Below are 20,705 nucleotides of genomic sequence, written 5' to 3' on the forward strand. Positions count from 1 at the left end.
CCCAAGAAACTTAGCAACCCCCACAACAATAAATGGATCCAGATTAGTTTTTAACAGTCTCAAGGCTTCAGCAGCTGATCTGGTACCTAGCAGTCTACATATTGGTATGAGCCACTTGGTTCTAGGTGCTGTGTATAGGGGGCACACATACAAAAGGTGAGAGAGACTTTCCCCTGTGCCCTGACAGTTAGCACAGTGCCCCAAACTGCCCGTTCCCCACTTTTTAGTGAAATCCCCCAGAGGGAGAGTACCACATCTGAATTGAAAAAAAAGTTTGCGGTCCAGTGGTTTGGTGATGGTTTCCCAATACCTTTCTAACCTAGGAGAATCTTTATGAACCATAAATTGGCCAGAAAGACTGCTCGTACTCGTATTTAAGAAAATGTTGTGCGTCACCCATTCCCAATAGCATTTTTTTAGCTCATTTTTTGATGGGAATTTGGCTGTCTCGGGCGAAAACCACAACTCGTTAAGGCCCAAAGATAGTAAGGTGGCCCTAAGATCTTTAAACCAACCAATTTTGGTGGCTCCAGGACTATTTTTTACCTCCAGGCATGCTTCCGCGTAATGGTGTAAATCAGGCGTCGTCCACAGGCGTCGCCAAAATGATAAGGGCCGATATTTGGCATAGTCAACCACCGAGTGGCAGCCCAAATCAAATAATAAAGGGAGTAAAGGAGTTGACTGGGGCAGACCTGTTGCCATCCTTATAAACCTATTTTGGGCATGTTTCAGGGAATCCAGATTACTTCCACCCCAGAGCTCTGCTCCATATAACACCGCTGACAGTACCTTCCCTCCATAGATCTTCATCAGCGGTGACATGGGCTTCGTGAATGACCCCTTGTGTTCCTTAATCAAGGCTCCGCCCAGCTGCTGATGTTTCAGGGTCATGAGCTCAATCTGATGTGTCCAACTAAGGGTGTCACTGAAAGTAACTCCCAAATAGGTGAAGTACTTGGTCTGCTCCAGGGGGGTGTCCCCCATAACAACCCTCGCGTTGACCTGCTTGTGCCCCCTCATCACCATGAATTTGGTTTTGGCTACGTTCACCTCGAGCTCATGTTCGCTGCAGAAACTCTCAAACCTCGACAGTGCATGCTGGAGGCCCTGTCGGGTTCGTGAAATCAGGAGAGTGTCGTCAGCGAACATGAGCAGGGGGATTTTCATGCCAGCCAAACTCGGAGCATCAGTGGGAAATCCGTCGAAGTACTTGGTAACTCTATTAATGTATAGAGAAAACAAGGTTGGTGCCAAAACGCATCCCTGTCTGACACCTTTCGACACAGGGAATTTCTTAGTCACCTCACCAGGTTTGCCCCATCTTACAAAGGCATAGGTCTCTGTGTGGAGATTAACTATAATGCGGACCAAAGAGGGAGGCATATCCATTTCTAGAAGGCTATTCCAGAGCCCAGCCCTCGGGACAAGGTCAAACGCAGACCGAAGGTCTACGAATGCCGCAAATAAGTTTCCTTTGCCCAGGGTGACCGTCTTCCAGTGTAAAAGCATGAAACGAAAAGCCTGGTCCAGGGTGCTTACGTGAGGTCTAAACCCAGCTTGGAGAGGAGTGAGTACATTAAATTCCTCAATCCATGCCTGGACCCTAGATAAGACAAGGCGAGAAACTATCTTCTGTACCGCATCAATAAGGCTGATCGGCCGGTAGTTGGAAGGAACCGACCGATCACCCTTCTTGAAGATGGGCAGGATCTCAGCACCAGCCCATGAATCAGGAACCTTTCCACCCCTAGCCAAAGAGTTTGCCAAATACAGAAGATAAGGAACCCATAGGTCCCGGTCCTCTTGGAAAATATCTGCTGGGATGCAGTCCGGGCCGGGCGCTTTGCCCCTAGGGATGGCATTCAAAACGTTTTCAACCTCTTTAGCAGAAAACACAAGGATGTCACTAGTCAATGGCCAACCAATGGGAGCAACCCCCACCCTAACACACCTAAACTGTTCCTCAAAATAAGACACCCAAGCATGAGGGTCAACAGAAGCAGGACTAGGACGATCGTCCTGGCACTGTCCCCACTTGAGGAGGTGCCAAAATTGCGTGAGGTTCCTAGAGCCGCAGGCATCAACAAGGAGAGCCCAGCGCTCGTCATCCCATGCGGCTTTAGCCCTCCGTTTAGCTTGGTTATAAGCCTTCCTGCTGGATTTAATAAGGGCTGGATTCCTAGATTTTAATGCCCTAAACAGGGTTGAGTGGGAATTGGCACAATTTTCATTAAACCAGTTCACAGGCTTCCTCGTCTTACCTAAGCCCTTTTTAGCTACAATTTTAACGAATAGTTTCTTTAGGGATGCAAACAGGCTTGCATGAACGTCTAAAATATTAGGATATGTCTGATTCGAATCAACACACTTCTCTAGTTCCCTTAGCGAACTTGAAACCAGTGTTCTTATTTTACTACGTGCACTCCCATCAACGGCAACCCTTGGCCAACGAACCCTCCTCATATCATTAGTTAATGCAACGGCCCCTTGGACGGGATTAGAGTGTCGCACAATAGGCCCAGCAAAACTAAAGTCCTTCAGTTCAGCGATGAGTGGTTCGTGATCACTTTCAGGACGTGGTCTAATTGCCATGTCCGTCACCAAGGGCCACAGGGACATATCAACTAAGATATAATCAATTCGACTACTATGCCTGCCGTTGAAAAATGTTGGGCTGCCCAGTCTGTCCGATCTGGTGCGGCCGTTTAGAGCGCGCAACCCCCAATTCAGACATAAACCTTTGACAAAGGTAGCACATTGGGACCACTTAGCAATAGGAGGAAGCTCAAGTTGGGGAATACCCCACATCAAATCTTCGTCCTCAGTTAACATCCCGTCTTCTCCACTTAAAGGTTCAAAGCAAATATTAAAATCACCCATTACAACCACCTGACCCACTGAATTTGTAGAGCCAAGGAATTCGTCTAAACGTGTTAGGGTGGAAGATACACGACCACCCGCGGTTCCTCTGGCATAGACATTAAACAGCAAGACGTCCAACCCACTATTAAATTTCAAATTAACTATAAGGATATCAGGACAATCAATATAAATTTCCTTCACAGAAACCCCTGCAGCTTGGCGAACCCAAACGGTGAGGCCCCCCATTGCTCTACCTCTTTGGCCTCTAACTGCGGGTTTGTTAAAGCACAGAAATCCTTGAAAATAAACTGGATGGGTTGACCATGTCTCCTGAAAAGACCAAATATCACCATTACTGATGAAGTCAGCCCAGTCAGGTATACATAAACAGGATTCTATACCCGCCACATTCCAACATCCCAAAATAGTACCCTTAACACAACCTTGAGCACACTGGACTGTTGTATCCTTGGGGAGTTGTTCATAGGGTTGCAGGGAAAGTTCAACCAATGAAGAGACCTCATTGAACACCCCTTTCTCAACAGCATAGGGTGGAGTACCCAGAACTTCTACCCCCCCCACACTCTGAGTTGGAGACAACACCCCCAGGTTGGGGTGCTGGTCAATCATTGGTCGCCAGCCAGGATAATGGATCGTAAAGGTTTCTCAGAGGGATCTTCCAAGACTCCTTAGGCTGAGTAGACATATTTGAAGAGGAATGTGTTGGGAAAAAACTTGGGTACTGCTGAGTCTGAATAGGATCAAATGCTCTGGAAACAGGTGGATACTGAGGCCTATTGGGGAATAAAGAGTCATGTAAGACTGGAGGTAGCACTGGAGGACCCTTAAACTGGGTATTGATCTTAGCCCAACCCGGCGTCTGGTCAGGGCAATTGTAATTTGATTGGATATAAGATCGATACTGCACCTCCGGATTAAACTGAAAACCATGGAAATTTGGGGTGAAATTGGTCCATTTAAGGAGGTTATTGGTATTATTGCTATTAATAACTGGTGGATGATCTGGAGGTTTAAGCAAAGTCTCAGGGTAGAAATAGGTGAGGTTCCTAGTTGAGATCCCACCCTCATTATTACCTACATACCAGTCTGAGAGATGGGATACGACTTTGTGGTCCCTAAAGTTAATAATAACTATATCCCCCTCTATGTCCTTGGGGCGTACCCCTACCCACCGGCATCTTCTGACTGTAACAATGTCCCCATTTAGATGTGAAGGAAGGGGCCTATTTGTTTTCAGCCAGAAGATGACTTTATTTTTTAAACTAGCATAGTTTTCCCTGTCCCCTTCCGCAAGTGGAGGCACACCCGTCAAAACGATAACATAATTCGTAGAGTCCGGGGGCAGATCAACATTTTTCTTATGTGGGAGGGGTCTACTAGTTTTACTAGTGGGAATGGCGGATTTAATCGCCCCAGTCCTTTGCTGAGATACACCCACCTTCTCAGGGGGTTTGTTATTTACACCCACCCTAGCGTGAGTTATAGCAGTACTAGCTACAGGGGGTTGTTTATCTGCTGAAACCAATGCTTTGTTATTTGCAGAAGCCTTCTCATTAGTAGAGACATGTTTATTAGCTCTATTGGAAGAGGTAATCACGTTAGCAGCAACGTGCGATATACCCTGAGTTAACTTGGAGGGTCCCTTTACCTTTTCTCCACTAGGAGCGTGGGTGGGTTCGACTGTCACCAGCAAACGATCCAGTTTGTCCCCCAGTATCCTAACACGCTCCAACACAGGAAGCATATACGATTTAATAAGCTTCTCTAGATTGGCAAGAGACACCTCCTGAACCCCTTCACTACATATTTCATTGGACTCCAATCCCTGTATATCTAAAGCCTTAGGCTCTGTAATAGATGGAGGGGCCAATTCTACTGCCCGTTGTGGTGATAGTGGTGCTGGTGTAGGAGGTCGACCACTATATCCTTTTCTTTTTACTCCCCCCTTCCTCCTTCTTTTTCTAGGTGGTGATTGCGCAGCCCTTTTGGCCACAACAGGTTTGGCTCTACTGTTACATCCACTCTTGGGGGATATACCATCTCCTGGTGCCAAACCAAACTGTGGAGGGGAGGGCAGCGTGGAGCATGAATCCAAGTCAATAAGATTGGTCGAGGGGATGTTAGACTCCACAAAGCTAGAGTGGTCGACCGGCGGGCAACCTAGCCGGTCGCCACTAGTAGTATTAACACAGAGCGGAGAGATAGTTGGAAATCTAAATATACTCGGGCTTTGATTGATGTCAGTGACATCAGCATCAATTAAACTCTGCCCATCCCCAACCATATCATGGGTGAAATTCGAGACAGTTAAAGACTGCATTGAATTTCTCTTCAGATGCTCAATTGAGCGACGATGCTCGGCTCTTCGTTCGGCTAGGAGTAAGTCCATATCAAGTTCCTTTGTAGATTTTTTAAAAAATTTATCAAGTGGACCGAGAACCGAGTTCCCTACACCAGGGGGGGCAGACTGACTCATAACAGAACCCTTCAACAGTTATTTAAAAACACAATAGGATAGGCTGGCAATAAATACAGTACAAAGTGTCAATAACCTGGCCCAGCCCGGCCTCCTACGGCCCCGGACGGCCACAGACGGTCCCGCCCTTGTCCCGGGCTTCTCCCGCGCGCTCCCGCGCCGCGGGTATGACCACACCTCTTAATAATGTCCACGGGTTACAAAGGGGGCGGGGCCGGCAGGGAGAGCAGCCCAGCTGGAAACGGGCGCGCGGGGACTCCTGGTCCGTGGAGTCCACCCGCAGTTTCCTCGCAGCCCTGCCGGTCACCAGCTGAAAGCCCTTGCAAAAATACAAACAGCCGCTGACACCGCGAAGCGGGACCCGCGCAGCGGGTCCGGCGAGCAGCAGCGGTTCAGCAGGCTGACTCAGAGGAGGTCCGTGGTGAGTGGCGTGGCTCGGTCAGAATAGCAAATCCGCCGAGGGAAGGGCAGAGAGCCACTAAATAGATGCAGTAGATGGGGGCGGGGCCGGCAGGGAGAGGAGCCCAGCTGGAAACGGGCGCGCGGGGATAAGAATATGATTAAGGATAAGAATAAAAATAAAAATAAAAATAATAAGAAAACGAATAATAATCAGAAGTAGAAGAACAATAACAGTCTTAAAATATTCTAATGGAATCCAAGGATGTTTTACATCATATTGTGCAACCTAATTGTTGCTTCAAATCCTTGCCAGGGGCGAGGTGGCTCCATTAAAGCAATAGGTGTGGAACAACAACATATGGCATCCTCTATACTAGCAAGCCACCATCGTGTCAAGCCCTACTTGCGCTTGTATTTTTTTAATATGGAAGTTTTAGAAAAGGACATGAACAGCATGATGTTAGACGAGGCACAGTGAAGTTATCACCTTTGATATGTTATGGCGCTGTCAGGAATCAGCCTATGGGTCATGGAGTTTGTATAATTGATCAAGCACCATGCTGGACGCTAAAAAGAGATGACACTCCGCTACGATACAAACGCCGTAACCCATATTCTGATTCCTGATGGTGACATAAAATATCAAAGATGCTTACTTCACTGCGCCTTGTCTAACTTCATGCCAATTTATCATGGAGATTCTGTGGCACAAATTTAAATACTCTTACAGAACCAATTACCTTAAGGTTCTACATTGATCTGTTTTTCTACATAAGAATTATCTGTCCTGAAGATGGTCTTATAGATGTACAACACAACAAAACCGAAACGTCGACCAACATACCCATTTTCATCTATGAAATAACAGCGCTGTACGGGAAATTTGTGCCCAATGTTCAGGGAAATTTCTTTGTAAATAGGTATTAGAAAAGGGTAATCTACAAGAGTGACAAGCAGATACTTTACTAAATGATTGTTAACCTCTGTCACTCTTGTCTATGAGAATATTTTTGCACCCTTGATTTATTTGATTCTAAACTTCAACAAAAAAAGAATACGCCCATTTCCTGTTTTGAGCTATTTGTTTTTTATTGCACAAATTGATATTCAGAATTCATGTGTTTGAGGCCACTATTTTGGGCACTCATACGTGATACTGTGAAGTATTGTTTTCATATATCTAAATAAAATCCCTTGTAGGCACCATTACTTGATAAAACATTTTGATACCCAAGCCTACAAGGGTATATTGGGTTGCCCAATAAACATAAATAATTTCTTTGACGTTCAGCACATGCAGTCTTCAGTTATTTGGCATCATAGAATTACTCTTTCTGTCATGTGGTGAGCCTTTTCTGCCTCAGCATCCTCTAGATATTCTTTTGGTTTAAGCACATTGAGACTTCAGTGATTCTGCATCTTATGGATCATTTTGGGGTTTTGGTGAACTGAACCTTGAGGGAGTCTGCATCCTATGGAGTACTTTAGGTGGAGCCATCTCAAGTTTTGAGATAAACTGAATAATACAGATATGTGTTTCGGTGTCCTTTAGACAATTGTTGGGTTTCGGCACATCAACTCTATGGATTCAACATCCTACAGCTTCTCTTAAAGTGACTTTTTACAGCTGTGATCTTAAACTGCATATTTGTTATATCATTTTTCGTCCATAGTAGTCTCAACAGTGCCTCCTTGGATACAATTTAACGGTCATCCTCCGTGTCCAGTTCTTCATCATACACCATTTTAAGTTATTGGATGGACAGTGTTAATGAGTAAGCTCTAATTCCCACAGAATCGTTTCTTCCTCCAGTCTATGGGCAAACACTATTGCTTTTATTCCAAGGCTGTCAAGTGGAGTTCAGACGGCCTTGATACAGGGACGACGGTGCATCCTTCGGGAGAATTTATACAATTTACAGATAGGACCACAAAGCAAGATAAGTTCTCGCCTGTACCACAGGCAATAAATTGGGAGGTGCTAGATATGGGAGAAGGAAATACCTCAGAGAGGGAGGATGTCTCAGAGCCCATGTGAACTAGATATTAAAGAGATAAACATAAAGAGCATGCAGCTCATACACAATGATCAAACTAGCACTACCTTAGCATCTTCATGCAACAAAGGGCGGAGAGAGAAATATATCTGAGAGTCTATGTTGACATACGCTGGTAATTCGCAGTTTATAAGAAAATCTGCCAGGCATGTACACGTCAAATACACGAGCCCCAGGAGATGTTGAAGGAAGTATCCTAGAGTCCATGTGCACATGAATTGTCAAAGAAGAACGTAGTGAGAAATATCACATGCACACAGTAAGACCGAGAAAGAAGGATGGTAGAGTTCATGCACAAACACACTGGCAAATAAAAAGGTAGGAAGAACTATCTCAGAGTCTTCATGAATGAGCACAACACGTTAAAGAAATACATTATCCAAAGCCTAGGAGCACGTGCACTAGAAGACAGCGGAAGATATATTCTCGGACCCACTTTTCGTTCACCGGGAGCTAGAAAGTGGAACATCCTTGAGGCCATGAATACGCACACTGGCCAGTATTAGAGAGAGAACATTGTACTGGAGCCCACATGCATGTGCACTAGAAGGGAAACAACCTTTACAAAGCAACATTTACAACGCACTACCATTACAACGAAACTTTTACAACGCAACATCCATTACATCGCATGCCATTACAACGCAACCATTACAACGCATGACACTACAATGCATGACACTACAACGCATGTCATTACAATGCAGTCATTACAACGCATACCATTACAACGCATACCATCACAACGCATAGTTCCCTTACACTATCCAACACTTACCCTACTGTTGCACCCCCTGGAGTTAGAATAGTAATTTTTACCCCTACACTATCCAACACTTACCCTACTGTTGCACCCCCCCTGGAGTTAGAATAGTAATGTTTACCCCTACACTATCCAAGACTTATCATACATGCAATGTAATGTTATGCGTTGTAATGGTATGCGTTGTGAAGGTAGTATGCGTTGTAATGGAATGCGTTGTAAAGGTAGTTTTTAAAAATGTGTTGTGATGGCATGCGTTGTAATGGCATGCGTTGTAATGGATGTTGCGTTGTAAAAAATGCATTGTAAAGGTATGCGTGGTAAAAGTATGTGTTGTAACGTCATACATCCGCACTGGAAAGTAGAGAAAGAAATGTGCCAGTGTCCAATTTAACGCAAAGTGGAAGATAAAGAAAGAAATACCAAAGAGTCAATGTGAATACATACGGGAAGACAGAGAAAGCAAAACTGAAGAGAGCATTTGCATGCACAGGAATGGCCACTTGGAAGGGAGGGATAAATATCACAGAGCCCATAGGTACAGCCAATAGAGCATATATATTTATGCATTTATTATTTTTAAAGAGTACTGCCGGACACCCAGGAACTGACATAAGCGTAGAGGATCCAGCTAGTACAACTGAGGTCGGCATTGAATATAAGATATATACCGAGTAAGGCCAGCGAGTATCTGTGCAACATAGTGAGGGACATACATAGCAATTGCAAAGCAAAACAATTCTTAAAATACAGACTGGTATTAATGGAAATATATGTACAATCTGTACTGGAGGTCCGACAAAGAGGAACGATGGTAAAGCACAGGCATGTAAAAGGTAGCAGGGTGAATAAAATATTAAAGAAATTAACGACGGACAAGGATGGTAATGCAGAGAAAACAATAGTCAATCTAGAGGGGACTGCTAGTGTGTTAGTAGATGTTCCTTCAATCTGTATTTGGAGGTCTGGAGTTTATGAATAAGGGCCTTATTTAGAGTTTGGCAGACGCGATGCTCCATCACAAGCTTCCAATATCCCGTCCGCAGTATTACAAGTTCATTATAGCCCATCGCACTAGTAATGAGGGAGATGGGATATCTGTCACGTTTTGACAGAGTATTTGGGAGAATGTAGGTGCAAGGGCTTATATTTGAGACATGTTCTCCAATATGTAGAGGATGCTTTAAGAGACAGCCAAGTGAAGGAGGCTAGAACCAGAGCAATTCTATCAGATTTTCTCGAATAGGTAATCAGCCTGGCCGCAGAGCGAAGGATAGCTTTGAGAAGGGTTAAGCATGTCTGAAGAAGTCTAGTTAACAGAGGGCTGCTGACCTCGCTGCGTGATGTCTCCAGAGCTGTACTCCAGACTTGAATACTGTTTGCAGATTAAATGCCTGATGTTAAAGAGCAGCTTGAGATGAAATATTGCTCTTCCCACGGTTCCCTTAACATGACAATCAACGTTAAGTAATTTCTCTATCGTGAAGCAACGTGATTGGTAGGGATTTTAATTTCGAACAACAGGGTTCAGGCTTCTATTGGACGGGTGCGTACAAAAAAAACTGTCTTTTTTTAGGTTGTGTTTTCAATTAATCTGGGACATTCATAGTTTAACATCAAATAAGCATTGGGTGAGAGCGCCAATATTATCAATGCTGCTGATGCTGAGGTACAGCTGTGTGTCGTCAACTTATTGGTGGAAGTCGACACTTCTGAGAAGACAACACTCATGAGCTAAACGTAACAATTGAAGAGTAGGGGGCGTGGATGGATCCTTGAACCAGAATGGACAGTAGTGGGCGTCAAAATGAAGCTACACGTTTTGTGTATTGGGTTCTGTCAACCAGGCATGCTTCAAACCATTGCGGCAGATAAGTGAATAACCGGAGTCCGTCCACACACATGCCCTCTGGAAGACTTTCACCTTAAGATGGAGCGTGCAATATCCCAGAATCCAGGTTCATGTACACTAGTCGATGGGGAACATCCTTTACAACGCAACTTTTACCACGCAGTGCCTTTACAACGCAACTATTACAACACATGTTATTACAACACATAGCGCTGGGGGGCGCTCTAGGATAGGGAATAGATTTAATTTACTATCCAACACCTTCCCTACTATCCACGGGGACTGGAGTTGGAATAGTAAATTAAACTATTCACTATCCAGCACCCCTTAACGCTATGCGTTGTAACAGCATGCGTTGTAAAAACTGCGATGTAAAGGCATGCGTGGTAAAACCATGCGTTGTAATGTCATACATCCCTAGTCGATTATCCTCTGTCTCACTGAGACAGACACGAAGTGAGATCAAACAGCAGGTGTTTGTCTCACCGCAGACACACCTGAGGGAAGCTTCTACCAACACGGCCGCTCTGGCACTTACACTTTTGCAGCCCACTTTCATTTGACTGTGATCCCAAATTCCAAACGGTGTACATGGGCCGAAAGGCAGCGAGAGGGGCCAGCTCGAAGTCCAGAACCATGGACAGCACCCACGCGGCGCGCGCGTCAGCAACTCTGCCTTGTTTTCCCTGCAAATTACATTCTCGTCCACAGCCCCGGCTGGGGAAATTGCAACTGGGCGACCAGATCCGCTGTCAGCCTCGCAGCGGGAGCCCCCGCTTAGGGACGTTTTGACATAAATTAAAGCTGTGAGTCAACCACCGTGTCTCGCAGCAGTGACACAGCAGCCATTTGTCAGGAGCAGGGGAGGGTGGGCGGCGGAGGGGCAGTGAATTATAGGTACCAGGGAGAGAGAGTGGGTTGAAGGAGTCTTTTGAACGCACAACTACTTTTCGATACAGTGCAACCAATGCTTTATAACTTGAAAGCCATCAGGCAGGGTTGGAAAAGTCAAGATCTAAGGTTGGCTTCCGCCACATAGGGCATGATTTATAGTTTGGCACAGTGCTTGGAATGGAAAAATAGAAGTGAAGGTACTCTGTACCAGAGTACCTTCTTGTTTCTGAGAAGTGCTGGTACTCTCCTATTAAAAGTATCGCATTTCTCTTGAGAAGTGCTGGTACTCTTCCTCTCAAAATGAAAAAGTGCTGGTACTCCGCACCGGACAGTACCGGCCCATTTAAAGCACTGGTTTGGCAGCAAAATACTCTGTGAATAATGTGACGGATATATCCCTTTCACCTACTTACAAGTGCATTTAAGGGCCGGCTTTAGGGCAGTGCTACCGGTGCGGCCGCACTGGGCAGAGACCTGGAGGGTGGGCACTGACCTCAGGGGGTGCGCTGTGTTTACCAATAACTTAAGATTTAAAAGCACCTGCTTCAGAGTTACTTGTACTCCAGCTTTCAGGCAGCAATAAAAATGTCAAGATAATTCCTGTGAAAAATGTTATCGCTGGAGAGAGAGACCAGAGTTTTGTCTAGAGGCAGCTATAACTCACAATAAAGTAGCGCAGAGGGTTAATATGCCTGTTTCAAAGAACAGAGCTGTATTTATTATGGATACCTGCAGGGCCGGCTTTAGGCATGTGCAAGCTGTGCACCTGCACAGGGCCACCAAACCCCAGGGGCCACCACGCCAATATATATCCTTAATATATTAATCCTCTGAGGATGGATACATATTTGCGTGGTGGCCCCTGGCATGGATTTGGCGGCCTCCGGCTCTGTTCCACTTCAAACACCATGACCCCCTCCCCTCTTTACTGGCCTGCGCGCTCCGCCCCGCCCGGACCCCTCTTCCGGGCCCCCTACCTACGCTCCCTGCCCAGGGCCACCATGAGCCTAGAGCCGGCCCTGATACCTGGGTGGATTAGTAAAGCCAGCCTTTACCACTGCTTAATAACAAATGAAATGTATGTGAGAGAGGGGATATGGAGAGATGAGGGGCACGTTTGTAGGGTGGTAGTGAGGGAATCCGAAGAGGAGGTGGGGCACCAAAAATGATTGTCGCACTGGGCACCATCAGTGCTAAAGTCGGCCTTGAGTACATTAAGACTCTCACTAGGGCTAAGGTAAAAGGGGCTGACCGAGACGTCTGTGCTTTAACATAAATTCAGACTGATTATCAGTTTATGTGCTAATGACAACTACAAGTGCATTAGGGAGTATGAGGCAATTGTAATAAGGCGGAAAGGAAATCCATCATGTTTGTGAAGCCGTCCGCCAAACTCGAAATCAGGCCTATAGACTCTAAAGTTTTTGAGTGTCTGGAATTCAGTTTTGTCCTCAGAGAGCTGAAGTTTTGCGAATATGTGATGTAACAACACGATCAAAATGATCGCGGTATGTTACATCGCAGTCTTTACAACGCAAGTCGTTACAACAACTTGCGTTGGAGGGCGCTGGATTTAGGAATAGTAATATTTACTATTCCAACACCAGTCTACATACGGTAGGGAAGGTGTTGGAATAGTAAATCTTACTATTCCTTAGGTTATAGCGCCATCCAGCGCAAGTCAATGTAACTCTTGCGTTATAAAGGCTGCGTTGCAAATGCATCGCATCTGCATCGAGGTGTAATCACCGCGATGTAAAGGGTGTTTCCCGAGTTTTGCATATGCTAGAACTGATAATTTAGTATTCTCACACCACCCCTAGAATATTTGGGAAAAGTATTGCTTTAGTCAAAATAGTCCAGGAGGCTTAGATACTCTGCTGAATCCTATGCAGGATTAATTTGGGAAATCTTAAACAGTCTCTAAATATTGTAAAACAGAGTTGAAAACTCAATTGTGATTTATACTCTTAGTGTTAGGCGTGGACAGAATTTAAATTATGCCAGCCTAATTAGTGTAATTGCAGGAATTTCACATTAGGCTTGTTGCATGAAATTTTCAAATTGCAAAATTACACTACTACGCGTAATTACGTGTCGTTCGCAGTAGAAATCTACAACGAATGGCGCATTTCATAGTAAATTGCAGTAAAACTTTACAGCAGAAACACAGGAACCAAATAACAGGAGTGACTGTTGTTCATGGTGCTCTTGTTTAACCCTGTTCCAAAAACTGACATTTAAAATATAGCACCAAATGATGAATTTGCATATCACGTAACTAAGAATAATTTAAAGTAATTGTGTGCAACAATGCAAAAGCAAATTAATCAAACTTTGCATACCTCCTGCTAAGCACTATCCCTGCAGTTGCTTCCCATAGGAGTCCTCTGAAGGCAAAAGATCACAAATACCAATGTCAACATCCATGGGTCTTGCTAATTAGGTATTTCATCTAAGAGTCAGTGAAGTAATACAGTAAACATTTAAATATGTTTGTAGTTTTGTAACCTGCATTTAAACAGATTGATTTGACATATATACACATTTTGCAAATGTACACATTTTACAGGATGCCTGGCAAAGGATGTGGACAATGCACCCACGGACATAGCAGTTCACAAGTCAGATGCAAATTACATGGATTCTGTCAACTGTTAAAGCCTTTGTGACCCGGGTGGGGCTTTCCTACTGGAGCGGTGACCCTGCAAGGAAGGGGCCCTTTAGGAAAAGTAGACACCAGGTTGAGGATTAAATAAGTAAAAAGACAATAGACTAAAAGACTAGCTAATTAAACAATGTGTATCTTCATGCTGCTGTGATACCCAGGACACACCAGCCCTAGTCTAATTCATTGCTTAATATGAGCCAGTGTTTGCTGGTGGCTGGCACCGGTGCTTAATTCTAAACGTCAGCACTTATGACAGGCTACCACATGATGGCACTGTATGCCTAATTTTGAGGTGAGCACAACAACATAGGGCCCGATGTAGGTAAATTAGATTTACCGATTCATAAATACCGAATTTTACCGATTCGGTATTCATGAATCGGTAAATCTAATGAAGGTAATTATTCTGTATCAAAAGCGAATCGGTAGGATTCGGTATTTACCGATTCTGTAATTACAGAATCGGTATTTGTCATTGATTCCTATGGGCCTTGAAGGCCATAGGAATCAATGGCAAATACCGATTCGGTAATTACCGAATCGGTAAAATTACCGATTTGACAAGGGGGACAGGGTGTCACTTTGACACCCTGTTGCACCCCTGTTTCTGGCTTGTGTGCCATGTGGCACACATACATGCCCTAAGGTGTGCATGTACACTAGACTTTGTTATTTACCATGCAATAGTATTACATGGTAAATAACGAATCGGTAATGGCCTGTGGCACTGTTTTCAGTGCCACCTACATCTGTATTTACCGATTCGATAAATTTACCGAATCTGTATTTTACAGAATCGGTAAATTTACCGTTTCTGTATGTTTTGAGGCCCCTACATCTCCATTTGCAAATAACGGTCGGTAACGGCCGAAATCGGCCGTTACCGACCGGTATTTGCCAACCTACATCTGGCCCTTAGTGTTTAATAATGCAAAATACTGAAAAAATGTTAAAACAACACCTGCCGCCCAGGCTATTCGTATAGCTTAGGGTGGTCTGGAATATTCCAAAGTGTCACACTTGTAGGAGTGTGGAGGTTTGTAGTTGTGTTGGTACTGGAATTGACTTATTACAAAAAACAGTGGACCCTAGTAGTTTGGGTGATCAGGGTAAGAATAGACACAAACTGGAATAGTATTTATGTCCTTTGTCCAGCCGGACAGGAATTTATTTGGCGATGCACACAATCAGAAAGTAATGTCAAGGGGGCACAGACCGTGACCCACAAAGAACAAGACAAAAGAACAAGTATAGGCAAGAACGAGCAAATCGGTCTGTATACTTATAATCAGTGAACAGACTTGATTGTAGTTTGATTGACCATTGTACATAGTATTCACAAGCATATTCAGTACATATGATCCTTAGGCGGGGAGGTAGTACAGGTCGAGAGAAGTGGATCGATTTGGACCAATGATAGCGTGAGATGCCGCGTCCTGCGATGCTGCAACCGGCACAACTCGAGCCGTGATCTGGACGGTCTAATTGACTCAAAAGCGGGATAATCTGAAATACACGCTATCATTGGTCCAAATCGATCCACTTCTCTCGACCTATACTACCTCCCCGCCTAAGGATCATATGTACTGAATATGCTTGTGAATACTATGTACAATGGTCACTCAAACTACAATCAAGTCTGTTCACTGATTATAAGTATACACTAGACCGATTTGCTCGTTCTTGCCTACCCCGCCTAAGGATCTGTCTTGCATGAAAGGCAATTGTTTATAATTCCAAGACAAACATGATTTATATATTTGTCCTGAAGATGATGCCATTTATCTTGTTTTTCGGCATCGAAACGTCATCGACACAATAGGATCATATGTACTGAATATGCTTGTGAATACTATGTACAATGGTCACTCAAACTACAATCAAGTCTGTTCACTGATTATAAGTATACAGACCGATTTGCTCGTTCTTGCCTATACTTGTTGTTTTGTCTTGTTCACTGTGGGTCACGGGCTGTGCCTCCTTGACATTACTTTCTGATTGTGTGCATCGCTAAATAAATTCCTGTCCGGCTGGACAAAGGACATAAATACTATTCCAGTTTGTGTCTATTCTTACCCTGATCACCCAAACTAACTAGGGTCCACTGTTTTTTGTAATAAGCTAAACGCCCAAGGTCCCTAGTGTGCTACCTTCGGGTTCCCTTGTTTCCTATAACGGTACTGGAATTGACAGCACTGGCAGGGGCATTGGTTAGTACAAGCTGCAATGGCCTAATGAGACGGACATTGGCATTATGGTTTGTTTTTAAATTAACCACTGGTCCAGTTCAGTCATAAGGTGCAGATTGCGAGTACACAAGTCACTCCATTTTGACAATCACTTTGCAGCTGTTGGTCAAACTACAGGCATTGCAGGCAAAAGGTATGCATTTGCCCAACAGTGCAGGTATATGTGTGAAGAGTCCAGCACATGAGACTTTCAGATGCACAGGTATGTGAGCAATATGTGGTCAGTGTGAGCAATAAGACAAGCATGTGTTGCACATTTGCATTGTAACAGATAAAAGCCCAGATGGCCAATCACATTTGAGCAGACATGTGAAACCAGTCTTGTGGGCTCACAGCTGCCCTCTGGCGGAACAAGAATGAACATAAAATCTCTTCTGCATGGATAACCAAGCCTTCATGGGCAAAAGCGCCCATAACATCCGCCTACTGCTCCTACACTATGTACCAGAAATAGATTCAGTACCATTGGATTTTCTTCCACAATTCCTGTGGTGAATTCTCCTCTGGACTAAGCAAGTCACAAAGAGCCACCTCAAAATCATTTCCACGATGTTAACAGGTAAAGACGGACACCTTTACATCAAAAGCCAGGATCTTTAGCACAGTAATTCCAGATCAACATTCTTAAAAGGACCACTATATGTCCTTGATCTGACTTGAAATATTTCCTTTTCAATGAAGGTTCTATTGACGCTGCATTGTACATCAGGGGTGTCCAAAGTAGGTTCAGGGGAGTAGATCCAGGCAAGATTTTCACAAAGGCTGTCACCTCTAAACAATTGTAAATTCAAGTAATAGCATGCAAATGTATCTGATGTAGATATCCTGAATATCTAGCATGGATGTGGCACCCCTGGACCAACTCTTCCTGTGTTGGGCATCCATGCCATACATCACTATTCAGTCTCTCTGTCTGGGGCAATATTTACATACATATTACTACCTTGGGCTATGTTACATTGCAGCATATACAAAGGAAGCACCGCCAAGTTTCCTGGTAACATAAAATGCAACAAACAATCAGACTGTAAGGAGAACAAAAACTTCAACCACGAATATTCTCCTTTATGAGTTTTTAGGGATGGGTGGTGGTCACATACAGTAATGTTCCGGCCAACAGGTGTTTCCTGCTTGTGTAACCTGCTTTTTCAAGAGTCTTGAACACGAAACTATAACTATGATGTACAATTAAAATTATTTTAGTATATTTAGTATTAGAGATTTAGGAGCAGACCCCTTTGTCTTCAGCACTAGGTCAAAAAGCATCCATTCTTGGTAAACACTTTGCAAATTAGGTTATTCTGCTGATTTGTCCCGTGGATTTCTTCCTATTTTATTGGTTGGCCACAAATTTCTCTAAACATGGGTTAAGCCAACATACACAATAACTTGGTCTCCACCACTCAAATTAACTCAAGTTTCACTATACTAATCCAACAATAATCCTTTTTGGGTGCCAGAGTAACGTGCTACTCGCTGAAAAGCTCTTCGACGCCTCGTCAGGGGTAATAAGCGCTACATAAATGCAATTACAATTGTGGGTGGTACATGAAATATGGGTGTGTGTGGTGGGCAGAAGACTATGAGATGAGAAAAGTGGAACGCCACAGGGTAGTACACAGGGGAAAGGGACACATCCTGCAAGCTGTTCAAGGGCCAGTGTTTGAACCTCTAAATAGGGACGCTGGGTGGGTCAAGGGCAGTTGTGTCTTGGGTAGGGATCTAAAATGAATGTCCTAGCATTCCTGCTGCCTGCCCTAGATGGTAAAAATGGAAGTAGAGGGGAAGACCCTCATTTTCAGAGGAAGGCCCTTCCAGTGCAAGTGGGAAAGAAGGGCGAGGTACTCGGCTCTGTAACGTAAAGGTGTTTTACCTGTACTCATAATTGCTGAACATTGAATGAGTCAAATAAGAGCATGTTACATTGTATAACCTACATTCAAATGGAAGAATTGACATTGGATTACAGGAAAGAACAGTGTAGACTCGGCAGACTCATTTTGTTGATGATGCAGGAGGAAATTGTATTCTGATGAGTACATGGCACTCTGGTAGACAATACTCTTCAGGATAATTGAGGTGTTCAGATCAGTGCCTTATTTGTAAACTAATACGTGCCAGGGCCCTGACCAAAAGTCCACTGCAGCTTGCACCACTCATTGCCCCATCATCGCTGCCAATGGCAGTACGAAAACAACTATTAACCATCTATCTCGCCTGCAAGTGCAACAGTTCAGATTATTCTAGGTCCCCAAAGCTAAATGAATGGCTGAGGAGGCACGTTTAAGTATTTTTTAATGTATATTGTATTCATAAACAACCGTTGTTCTACTAATCTCTAAATTAGATGAGCAGCGCCACCACGTGGCAAAGTGTCATAAGTGTGGTGATGACAATTAAGTGCCAACCGCCGGAATCTTATTATAAGTGCCAGTGCAGCGCACAGGAAACCACTGGCTCAAATTAAGCACTGTACTAAAATCTTATGTTTCAATACAGCATACTATGGGTGAAATTAGGTGTTTCGGCAATACTGGACAGTGAATAACTCGCTCATCATGCTGTTTGCAGAGTCCCACATATTTTAGGAGTGATGTCATCGGTAAAGGCAATTGCCTAAGTCATGGGAGTGCTGCCTCTTAAGATTTCAATTTTAGGAAATGTTTAGGTTCGGCTTTGTGGTATTCCATGACATGACATAGGTTAGAACCTATGATGTCATGACTGTAGTTTGTGGAATGTGTTATTCGTTCTGGGCTGCTGTTGGAAGAAGACGTTTCTCTTCCTGTGTCTTCCTGTGGGTGTTAAGCTGTTCCGCTAACCAATAAATCTATACCTTGGAACCCAACCTCCATTCTGTGTTCATTTGCAACACAAATACTGGCGACGATCGGGATCATCAAATTCTGGACCTGACTGACAGCGGAATTTGACGGCGGAACAGCGTTCACATAATTGGATGCCACGTTCATCGGAAATTGACCGTTTTTTTTTCTCCGCTGATTTGGGTAACGTACTGCCACTCGATTGAGTTTTTTTTTGCTTAACGGGGTTTTTCTGAAAGTTCACCCGTACTTTCAACTCGCTTACCTGTGTTGCCGTTGAACTGTTCAAAATTGCCGAGCGTTCCAGCGCGGCTCGAGGTAGATTCTCTGCTCGTCATTGCTTGACGTTCGTCTCCCTCTGCCTCGCAATCAATACGCAAAGCATTGTGGGTTCTAACCTTCAACCCCAGTGACGCGCTGACGTCACATGCGTGCAGCCATCTTAATATTCATCGGAGTAAACAGGAAATTCATCGGAGCTCGTAAAATTTTGTTCTGAGAGTGTGTAAATCACAGTTTCTCTTCGAGTGAGCAGTTACTCAACAACGAATTGTAGGTACTACATATATATATTTTATTTATACTTTTGAGAATTCAGATTGATTAATAACTCATTCGGAGAAAGAGATGTCGAACATTGCTGCCCCCCCTCATTTTCTACAAACAGCCGGAGATCCAAACATTGAATGGGACTTGTGGTTCCCTATGTTTCTGGCATATGTAGACGTCCTGGAAAAGATGGGGTGTTCTGCCAAACGCAAATTAGCCCTATTACGACATTGTTTGGGAGGGGCAGGAATTAAAGAATTTGACAATCTTCCTCCGATTGAAGATGCTGGAGACATTGATGTTTTTGAAAAAGCAACTAGGCAAATGAAAATTCGTTTTGGCAGGAAAATAAATACTGTCATGGAGAGATTTAAGTTTTACTCTCGCATTCAAAAACAGGATGAGTCCATAGAGGACTATGTTTCAGCACTACGCTCCTTAGCATGTTATTGCTCTTTCGAAACAATTTCCTACAAACAGGTTCTTAGAGACCAGATTATGATGCGAACCAAGAGCAAGAAAATTCAGGAGAGACTTTGGCTTGGAACAGAAACCACTCTTAATGCTGTTATTAACATAGCCAAGGGTATAGAACAGTCAGAGTTGTTTGTATCAGAAATAGGAGGTTCAAATGTCAAATCATTGGTTTCTGAACCTGAAGTCTCCTTGGTTAAAAACCAACCTAACCCCAATTTCTCTTCCAGGAATGTTTTGAGGAAGGATAGTGAGAAAAAATCTGGTGAAGTCAAAAGCTACCAAGATAACAGATTTGGCCAAAGGAAAATTATTTCTTGCTACGGCTGTGGTAGTCCCAACCATGTTGGCAATTATAAAGGTTGCCCTGCTTGGGACAGAGTATGTGTGAAGTGTAAACGTAAAGGTCATTTTGGCAATGTTTGTCGTTCGACACAAAGAGTGAATTATATTTCACAAGAGGAAGAGGAAGTTCTCAATAGCTTCAACTGCATTCTTTCTGTGGATGAGGTTGAACTGGATGAATTTCCCTCTTATCCTATTCTGGTGGATGGCATGTCCATTGAGCTAATGATGGATTCGTGTTCACGGTATTCTATCATTGGTT

At 43.9% G+C, this 20,705-nt stretch overlaps 1 protein-coding gene across 1 annotated transcript in view; it reads right to left on the reverse strand.

Moving 5' to 3' along the window:
- The window catches only part of LOC144764134 (potassium channel subfamily T member 2-like), a gene marked incomplete at its 5' end in the record, with an annotated part of 1,271,238 nt that overhangs the window by 1,228,793 nt on the left and 21,740 nt on the right, over positions 1-20,705 (reverse strand). Inside the window, one exon of the mRNA XM_078650285.1 lies at positions 13,676-13,720. Within this exon, the coding sequence (XP_078506411.1) occupies positions 13,676-13,720 (45 nt within the window). The remainder of the gene's footprint in view (positions 1-13,675; positions 13,721-20,705) is intronic.

This window comes from Lissotriton helveticus, chromosome 1_1, assembly GCF_964261635.1.
Source record: "Lissotriton helveticus chromosome 1_1, aLisHel1.1, whole genome shotgun sequence".
NCBI classification, from domain to species: domain Eukaryota; kingdom Metazoa; phylum Chordata; class Amphibia; order Caudata; family Salamandridae; genus Lissotriton; species Lissotriton helveticus.